This window comes from Nansenia antarctica (genome assembly GCF_963989245.1).
Source record: "Nansenia antarctica genome assembly, chromosome: 2".
NCBI classification, from domain to species: domain Eukaryota; kingdom Metazoa; phylum Chordata; class Actinopteri; order Argentiniformes; family Microstomatidae; genus Nansenia; species Nansenia antarctica.
In genome coordinates, this window is record NC_137675.1 from 63,395,615 (window position 1) to 63,406,448 (window position 10,834).

Sequence of the window (10,834 nt, forward strand, 5' to 3'; positions counted from 1 at the left end):
ACAGGATACAATCTTTCACACGGAAACTGGACATGTGGGGCAGGAGACTTGAACAGGGGGACATCGACTCATTTGGGAATCTGAAGGCATTCATCGAGACCAATGAGCTGCAGAGCACAGTGGTTCCATGTATGAGAGAGCACATCTCAGCCCTGAAACAAAGCTTCCAGAAATACTTCTCTGTGGATGACAGTGCCAAATACGACTGGATTAGAGATCCATTTGTTGCACCACCACCTGCCATGTTCAGCACTGCGGAAGAGGAACAGTACATCGACATGACTTCAGAGTCAACCATGAGGCTGCAGTTCACATCCACGACTTTGGCTGGGTTTTGGATTGGAGTGGAGAAGGACTACCCTCTCATTGGACAGAAAGCTGTGGGAATACTGCTGCCTTTTGCAACATCGTACCTGTGTGAGATAGGCTTTTCTGCTGTTGCTGCTATCAAAAGCAAATACAGGTCGAAGTTGAACATTGAGAATGAACTGAGAGTGGCAGTCTCAAAACAACAACCCCGCTTTGAGAAGATTTGCAAGGCAAAGCAAGCACACACAAGTCATTGATCGTAATTGTGATAGAAATGTGAGGAGTAAGAATAGTGATGCAGTAGAAATTAGTTAATGTTGATATGTTGAATATTTCAGTGGCACAGGATCATTTGCCAAGCACTTATGTTCCTTTTCAAACCATAATAAAATATAAAACTATAGTTGGATATACTGTATGTGTCTTGTTATTATTAGAAGAGAAAATGTAATGTTTTTACAACTTTATACAATTAATTATATCAATCTAGGTGGGAACCGGGTTAGGGGGGGCTCGAAAATATTTCCAATTACCCAAGGGGGGCCTGATTGAAAAAGTTTGGGAACCACTGCTGTAGGAAGAGGTGACTTATCATGACATTCCTCTGCAGCTACAACAGTGCCCCTCAGCCTCTGTAGTGGACCATGTATAAATGGCTCAGTCCTCTGCAGGCAAGTCAGTACAGTACTGTAGCTCCGGACCAACTGTAACGGTGTGTGAACTTCTCACGTACACACTAAATTCACCCGGAAATGTCAGACACTGTTTACTGGCACAGCTCAGGATCAGGTTACTACTACCGTGTTATAGATGGGTTTATGGATGTGTGTGTGTGTGTGTGTGTGTGTGTGTGTGTCTACAAAGGCTATTCAGTTAACCGACACAGCATCTCTCAGGCAAATAACCTTTGCTATTACGGTGCAGACAGATTATTTACCATCTGCCTGATGACATCAGATGGCTATTTCTGGGGATTGTGGGAACCAAAGTCCATTTTAAAGACTCTGATTATGTCATTGGCTCCTCCAGTTCTCCATCTCTCTACGCTCGATACCGATAAACAGATGTTGGCGGCAGTAGCAGACCAGCTGAGAAAGGCGGGCAGGATCAAATTCATCGGTTTATCTGAAATGATCCAATCAGAGCTCCTGATGCTACAGTTGATCATGTTCTAGACATAATTTGTGTCTGTGAACCAAGTGGACGCACATCATTTCACTATGACAGAGATATTAAAGCAGGTGTTAACTCTAGTCTTTTCTGCATCCGTCTTTTAAAGCATAACCTCTAATCTTATGGTAGGCCATACTCTGATTATTCAGTATCATTAGTAAATTAAAGTAGAGAAATAGTAGATACTAAGTATTAAAATGACCATTTTAATTAATATTCCATGATCATTATTTATGTAAATCTAATAAGAAGTGTCTAATAAGAATGTCTCTGATTATGACATTAGTATAATGTGAATAAAATCAGATTTTCTTGCCATGTGAAGTTCACTTGAAAGCGGCAGAGAATGCTTACTGCAGATGGGGAAATATGACACATCAGCAGCGCAACCGTATGACGTTAATTACATTGTATTCTATCTTTAACTGCTTCCTCAAAACAATGACTGTCCAATGAATTTGATGTAATGTGACAGCTTACAAAAAAAAATAAGAAACGTTCCATTGTCCATTTTCACAACCTCAATCCAAAAGAGCATTATTTTATCTCACATCAGCTTTGTGTTATGTGGAAAATGCTACAAAATTCCAATTCAAGTCATTTGAGTGGTGACTTTCTCAATCTAGTCTCACAAACAGCCAGATAACCTCTTTACTCATCATCACATGCTGAAGTGAAACACAATCCTTCCCCTTTTGGTCTCTGGATCACAGGACCTCTCGGCTTACACTTAAACACTAAAGCGTTCTCTATTCCCCTATTATCTAACCTCGGCCCATGCCAGGAACAAACCTGGGAAGTTACCCAAACACAAACAGGTTTCTCCATAGTTTTGCATTGATACATCCAGTCCTTTCTCCATATCAAACAAAATAAACAAACCTTTCACTACTGTACCTCCAGTATGCCACTGGCAATGGAACAATAGTATGGAGGGAAGAACAAACAATGGACATACTGGAAATGTCTGCCCATCTAAGAGTACCACCTGGTACATTGCCAAGTACGTTGGCTCAAAGGTGAATCACTGACGCCCAAACAACGTCACAGTACAAAGAGATCGGGTCACCTGCTCTTGGCATAGACCTTAAATACTACAAATAAACAGCAATTACAATACACAGGGATCCTTTCAAGTGAACTTTGAGGATATATCAATAGTGATTTATGTTATTATTAATCTCTCCCACATTCTCTCTCTCTCTCTCTTTCAGGCCGCTGATCTTGGCTGGTCTTGGCTGGTCTTCCACAGTGATGTTGGCAGAGAAAGCAATAAACAGGACAGTGCATGTGGCACTGGAAGGAAGTGGTGCAATTGTCTGGTGCTCTAAAGCTCTAATTGACTATCAATCAACACACTTCAGGACCATTTACAGCCTATTTCCCAACATGTGCAATCCCAAACTTAAAACCTGGGTACAGTGGATATATATTAGCTATCCCTTGTTCATTTACTTATGTTTTCTACTGTCTCAGCAAAGCCATTTAGTGTTTACTGCTGAGCTACTAATACACATTAAACCGTTAATCTGTATGGCCCAGCAGCTGGGGACAGAATGCTGTGTGACTTTTCTCTGTAATACTGTGAATTCCTCTTGGCATTCCTGACCAGAGCCACGTGCTGACAGCAGTATAGGCCATAATGACTTAGGGGGAAAAGGGCAGGACTGTTAAGAAGCCCCCGGTATAGCTTTTACTGGAAGATGCCCCATTTAGAGAATTACATTTCACGCTTGGCAACTACTGGCAGAACTGGCAGAGTGTAAAAATAAATAGTTAAGAGTTACAAAAATATTCATAGAAAAATTAGATAGCATAAAGTTCTGTTGAGTTTTCTTTTTCTTCTCCACACACTGTGATATGTGTTTCCATTGGGACATACAAACAGCAGGCTATGAAAAGTGGTGAAATGTAATGGATGAATAAAACCGTCTGTTTTCCCATAATAGTAGTATATGGGAGAAATACACACACATTGCAACACACACTAAATATCCTACAAAATGACATGGAGGGGAAAATGTCATTATACACTTTTCACAAGCCAAATCCCTGAATGCTACAAAAAAAACTACAACAAAAATACCCACAGTGATTGTGCCTGTGCAGAACTTTCCCATGCACTGAGAAGGTTATATCACAAAGCTCTATTCTTCCCTGTTCATTCAGGAATTGGTTCTCTCAGCATGACTAGTCAGAAAAATGATGGCCATCAGACAAATATGTTTTATGGTACGTTGATGTATTCTTTAATGTGGTAACTGCTCAAGATGCTTCACATACTTTTATGAAATTCACAAAGAACTTCATTCAGAACACATAGACAAAACAACAACATTAAAATGAACTCTCATTAAAGAGACACTCCATTTGACTGAGATGATGTCACATGATTGGACCGGGGTGTAATGTTGCCCAACTTACAAGGAAGTTATAGTTATAAACATTGTAAGGGGAAGGTCTAAACATGTCTTTGCATTGGGCAAAGAATGGCCTTAACAAAATTACATTGTACCATTCCTTAGAATTACGTGTGAAAGAAGAAGGCCACTTTTGACACTAATGATTCAACCAGCCAGTCGTTGGTTTTCTCATACAGGAACTAAAGCCATGATAATGGTAGCCTCCTAACAGGAGTTCGATTAACTGATAAGCTATCTCTGGTGCCAGGAACCTTCCATCTCTCAAATCACTAACGGGTACTGTAACACCAAATGTGTTATCTTTGGCCTACGGTCAGGCCTTTTCATAAAAAAAAAGAAAATGTTTTACTTCACTATAATTTCTGTTTTTACAAATAAATGTATACTGTATAATCAGATTCTTGCAACTGTCTACTTTGCCATATTAATCTTCTATTTTCAGGCTAACCAGCAAGTGACTTCTACTGTACAGTATGTGGGAAAGGGTGTTCAGCAAATATCACTCACTCAGATATCATTGAACTTTCCTCTTGTAGCCTCGACCTGAATTCAAACCTCACTGTATCCAGCTGTATAAATAATGAATGTAAAAAACAAGACTATGGATAATCTCATAAAAGTAGAATAACAAAAAGCTCTTAAAAAATCGTGTAGTTCAGTTGAGCCCCGCTAAGCCGAGGACCACAAAAATATTTCTTCAGACAACATTACTCTGCTTTTCATTCCTCTTTTCAAGAGAATTCACTCATCTCCTATTTTTCCCAGCCCAACAAATAGATTTACTGGAACCTTCCTTCTGAGCAAAGGTCTGAGTCAGTGTGGGAAAACCTACACTATAAAGCCGCTGCTTTCTCCCCCAAACATAACGCTGCTTCAGACCACCAAAATGCTTTGCAAGACCTTATACTCAGTCTCTGCTAAAAGTCCATCCACTCAAAACAACTTCATGCTAATAGGGTTCAGAGTGGGTGGGTGATAGATAGTGTCTTAATGTCTTAAAACTCACAGCAAAGCCATACTGGAAAACACAACTTTAGTTTTACTCACCATATCTGGGTTACTCACACTGTATAAACATAGCAATTGGATAAGGCAGATTAATATGTGTGTGTGTGTGTGTGTGTGTGTGTGTGTGTGTGTGTGTGTGTGTGTGTGTGTGTGTGCGTGCGTGTGTGTGTGTGGTTGTATGAGCCAAATCTGTCCAGCCAAGCTTCTCACCCTGTGCTTCAGATGTTCTGCCAAGTGTACACAGAGCATTAGGACAACAGAGCAGAGAGGGAAGCTGTCTTAGCTACGGGTCAGTTGGTGAGCTAGGTCTGGCTGACCAGCCACCTGACTGTTGACCTCCAGTTATGTACCCATTGTCTTTCAAAGTGTTTTAGATGTTCTCTGATAGTGGTTAACTTCCACTGTATGTCATCCTAAAATACATTATTTACAATGGTCATTCCTCTTCATTCTAAACCTATATTGGATATTACAATGCAATATTTATTTTCTTCCCAGAATGGGCATGTCTTACTGATGAGACATTCTACTGTACAGTAAACAGACATACTTCTTTGACGTGTATATTGTTTCTAAGGGAACTCCTAGCTGGTGCAAGAGTTCCTTTTTCTCAGTTTGGCCAACTCACCACTTCTTCCCTTCATTCATTTCCTTTATTACCCCAAGAGGGCCCAGAGTTGCGAGTGTGTCTCACAGTGATGACGCTATTGGTTTTCTGGAAACAAGTGGAATCTCATGAAGTTCACCCCCCCACCCCCCGACCCCCCCAGCCATGGTGGTCTGAATCACAGGCCACCTGACTCACCTCTGTAGACACAGCTGGCCATCTCTAAAGCTCATTAGAACTTGTTGCGTCATCCCCTCCTGTGGTGCTTAACCTACTGGTCTACCCTGCCTCATTTGCCCTTCCCCATCTCAGCTCTCTCCCTGGCCCAGCCACTGGCTGCCCTTCTCTGATGAGTAAAAGAGGTAGGTAGGTAAGAAGATGGTAGGGGCATGTCTGGTTAACCTTGGTTAATCTACCCAACCCCCCCAGGCTGATGACTGAGCTGTTCTGAGTCAGCAGGAAGGGAGTTGTGGAGAACATGAGCACTGTGCAAGTCACACACATGGAGTCAGGCAGGGGGAACTGGATGGTCTGTCACGTTCCACTGAATTTCAAACAAAAGGTATTAGATCATATCATATGATTTACTCAGATGAAGATTTTATTCAGACTGTTTTGACTGTCTATATACCGAGACCAGAACTTTCCTCTTAAAATGTCATTTCATAGACTCAAAGTTCTTTGTACAATCCAAAACTTGAACATAGATAACATTAGTATAGCAATTTTCCCAGTAAGAGAAAGACAATGTCACAGAAACATTTATATACGGTATAAAAGAGAAAAAATACAATTTTGGCCCCATAAAGCCTGGGCCGAACTATCCAAACATATTGGCGCCCTCTATGGGGCACTGGTATAAAGCCAGCCTACAGCCTGGAGCCTGTGCAGTGTTCTACTCGAAGGCACACTGTCAATAGTGCAAAATTCAACATAGTCTTAAACACTTAGTTCAGATTAATGTAAGTGTATCTATTGCATTCAGAATGTATTAATTGTGTTGAAAATGTATCTATTGAATGAATGGGCTGCAAACTTGAGCATGCGGATATACCCCAATTTCCAATTAGGCTACATACTATTTTATAGTGAAGGTATATATATATATTTTTTGCATTACGCCACCACAAATAATAGGCTGTCATAATAATAGCAAACATTTCAAAATGAACTGCAGGAAAACTTGCTGCTTGGAACTCCATAACTTCATTTGGGAGGAATAGCGCGGGGGAGGGGAGGACTTCTCTGTGAATACCAGGAATCGTCCTTTTAAAAAAAGTATTTCTTACTGACAATCTGCCAGGGGGCCTTTACTGGAAACCAAGGGGGAGGAGCCTCCCAACACATTATGAGCTCTACTCACTAGCAACGAGATCATTGAAGAGGCAACTGGTATACAGGGAACATTAAGTCCACTAACAAAGGACATTGACACTCACTGAAGTACAGTATCAGGGATACATTTTATACAATTTCAGCAACAAGGGACGAGATCAAGATCACACAAGCAATCTGCCAAAGGATTTAAGCAGTTGGATAAACTATCTAAAGTTACACGTTTAAAGAAATAAAGAAAAGGTAAGAAACAAGTCTGTTTTCCCCGTCTGTTTTTCCTATAAAACACACTAATATGTTGGTGATTAGTTTGAACGTACTAATCTAGGAGGTTAATAATGTTAATAATGTTCGAGCTTTCCCCCCGATATTTAAAATTGCGCAATGGTTGAAGTATACTGCTTGCCTTTACTGGAACTGACCGCGGTAACTGCGCCTGCGGGCACAGATAAAAAGTTTCCCGTAAATTAGGATAATCTCGCAATAATCAGTGGCATGTTATTATTTGAATAGAACAGAATCAGTTATCGCTTTCACGTATGTTAACCGTTAGTTAATGTATCTATGTTATAGAACTGTGCTTAGACGTCCTAAGAAGTGAGGCAGTAACGGAGCTGTGTCGAATCATATTACTTCTTGCGGTTCTGAATAGTCTGTGAGGGGACAAAAAATAGTCAGGGCACATTGAGCTATTTCCACAATGTAACCAGAGAAGTCTTGTTGGCCCATGATGAATGACAATATTTGAAATAACCAAAGAGCTGAGAGCTGCATGGGTCGAAGAGTATCACATTACTCCTTAACGGAGTTTTTGACTATGAATAAACTTGAAATGGATTTGTGTAATTAAAATGATACCATTTGAAAGTGTCTCATACAACTGCATTCATTTAATATTTCATAATGTCTAATGTTTATAGCCTATCATGACCACTCAATATCCAGGTCTCTCATGCTGATTTTCTTTCTCTTTTTTTCCAGCTGTGTAATCTATATACACACCAACAACTGCCTAAAAAGAACATTGACCTCCACCTGCTCTCTCTGTGGGGAGTTTGTAATCTTCTGTTTGACCTCTTCGGTTGTCTGTGTGGTGCCCAGTGCTCACCAGACAGTCCAGAGCGTGGACGCAGCGCCATGGTAACCCACAGCAAGATTTACTCCGCAATGAGTAGCAGCCCTTTTGACGCCAACATGCGGCTGCCTCACCGTTACAAGACCTTCAGCTCCCGGGTTCAGTATCAGCTGGTTCTCACCACCGTACACAAGCTCCAGGAGAGTGGCTTCTACTGGGGCTCCATCAGCGGCAAGGAGGCTAACGCCATGCTTGCCGCCGAGGCCACGGGCACCTTCCTCATCCGGGACAGCTCAGACAACCGCCACTTCTTCACTCTGAGTGTGAAGACAGGGTCGGGCACCAAGAATCTGCGCATCCAGTGCGACGCCGGCTGCTTCTTCCTGCAGACGGACCCCAAGAGCATGCAGCCTGTCCCCCGCTTTGACTGTGTTCTCAAGCTGGTCCACCACTACATGCCCCCTAGCAAAGGGGCTTCGTCCACGGGGAATACGCGTGGGGGGAACGCCTACTACATCTACTCTGGAGGGGAGAAGATCCCCCTGGAGCTTCTAAGGCCCTTCTCTAGTATGTCCACCCTTCAACACTTGTGTAGGAAAACAGTTAATGGGCACCTGGACATTTCCAGCAAAAGAGACCAGCTCCCCCATCCGCTCAAAGAGTTCATGCAGGAGTATGATGCTCCCATCTAGACTCTGGACACGTGCCCCTGATGGGCATAGACTGAAGGTGTCATGAAGGGACTTGTCATGAAGGGACATGTTCACAGGGGGGAATTATGCTGCCTGTATCAGTGTCTAAAGAATAAAGGGGAGACAAGGAAAGCGTGAGTCAGTCTGAGCTTTTGAGGTGGGATGCTGTTCCTCACAAGGGCTCAAATTCTCAAAGCGGAGGAGTGGGCTTGCCACAAGGAGCTCAGCAATACTGGACCAGGTGTCAGCCACATTCAACAGTCTGCCTAGGAACAGGAATTGGCATAAAGTCTTTAGTGCCAATGGGCAGAGGAGGACTGATCCATTGAGAGGACCCACATATGGAGCGTGCTGCTATTGGATTAGATGTATATCAGGCCTCTTGATGGATCCAAAAAGACATCCCCCCCCTCCTTCCTCCACCCTCTTAACCTCATTGTATGACAGAGAACTTCCTCCTGAGGACTGCTCCATTGAGGCACAGAGCCAGCAAGAGGTCTGGGCTTTGATGACGCACACATTCCCACTGCTGCTAACTATGGGGCTGTGGAGCAGGCAGACACACATCAGCCTTGGCAAACGTGTTCATCCATTACAACAAGACTGCCTCTAGCCGGCAATGGACATTAGTCATGGACATTAGTCTCAAGCCTGGAAGTATTAAACATGTCGGACCAGGCATGCCCTCAGGGATTCTATCATCTCTGCTTGGGCACTGCCAGAAAATCGCCCAGCGAGCAGGAATTCAGACCCTTGTTCCATGGACATTCAGCATCACCACACTTCCAGTAAATATTTGTGCCTCCCATTGAAAAAGGCTGAACTCTTATTACTGAACGTTACAGAAGTGTAAAGAACAGAAAAACTGAATAGAGAAATGAACTTTGACAATGGTGTAATAATGTGTACATTGGCAGGGTTTTCAATTGAAAATACCAAACCTGCCTAAACTAGCCAACGGTTTTTTAACAGAACACAAATATTTAAAAAAGAGGGTTTACTTGAACAGCCACCATGTTTCAAAGTGAATTGACACAGGAGATCCAGAGACAAGAGGTCAGGGTCAGGCCTAAGCCTTCAGTGGATCAGAAATGAACCCAGATAATTGTGGCTGTATTTGTGGCACAGGCAGGATACTAGATATTGCTTGCTATTGAATGTATTAAGATATGAGAATCTCTCTTCCTCTCTCAAAGAGAGGGCCCAAGGTTCATCCTGTTTTTTCCTCTTTCTTAAACAAGACGATGTTTACATGAGTGACTATGAAATGGCAAACATGTTTTCTCCTATCTTTTATAAAGATTATAACATTGTCTAGCCAGGTGACTGGCTGTAGAAGCTTGAAGAGATTTGAAGAAAACATAGACATAGCAGAAGCAAGCAGACCGAAACAACTTTGCACATATTTATATTTATAAGTCATTTCAATAATTTATAATAAAGAGCACTATTTTTCTATGAATGAAATCCTTGTTGTTTGACTGTTTTTGGTGCAAACATACCATATATGCATACATACATGAACACATACATATTCATCTCTACGAATATCACATAATGCTGTTGAGTCAAGAAGCCTTGAAACATCAAGACAGAGTTTCAAATAAACAAAAATCATTTCATTTCAATCATTTCATTAGCAACACTTCAACTAGAATCCCTAAGGTTACTGTATCTTTAAACACAGTTAGATTAATCTAATTCAATTCAATAAAAAAAAAAACTTCAACCCTGAGGGGTAATTACTTTGGGTACATAGGGTCAACGACAACAACAGGACAGCATACTGCAACATATCACAATGACATTTACACACACTACAGTGACAACATAAGAATATCAAATTAATTAATGTCTGAACAACTTGTGAACTGTTACTTCAGCTCCTCCCCTTACCAGGGAAGATGTGCAGTAGATTCAGACAAATTTCACTAGAACAGAAAAAGAGAACTCCACAACCTTGATCTCTGTTCTAGTGAAAGAACAGCTTTGACCCCAATGAGTCACTGAATAGCCATCATTAGTATGGTTCATCCTACTATGATTGTTCATGAAAAACATGCTCTCCACACACAATACAAACAAGACCTCTGGGTGACATTATTAGTGACAACGCAGTAATAAGTAAGTACGTTTTTTTAGCACTGAACAAAAATATAAACACATTTTTTTCAATATAAACACAATTTTTAAAATTGAAATCAAAGATCGA

General features: G+C 41.5%; 1 protein-coding gene across 1 annotated transcript; it reads left to right on the forward strand.

Annotated features, from left to right (window-relative positions):
- Positions 1-6,936: 6,936 nt before the first annotated feature.
- Positions 6,937-10,018, forward strand: LOC308176076 (suppressor of cytokine signaling 3-like). Its single transcript, XM_080550677.1, has 2 exons — positions 6,937-7,098; positions 7,837-10,018. Exon 2 carries the CDS (start codon positions 7,993-7,995, stop codon positions 8,620-8,622), a length of 630 nt encoding a protein of 209 aa, XP_080406803.1. The 5' UTR covers positions 6,937-7,098; positions 7,837-7,992; the 3' UTR covers positions 8,623-10,018.
- The last annotated feature ends 816 nt before the right edge of the window (positions 10,019-10,834 follow it).

What these genes read in the sequence shown, in the direction of transcription:
- LOC308176076 (XM_080550677.1), top strand. Translation starts at nt 7,993, where the DNA reads ATGGTAACCCACAGCAAGATTTACTCCGCAATGAGTAGCAGCCCTTTT.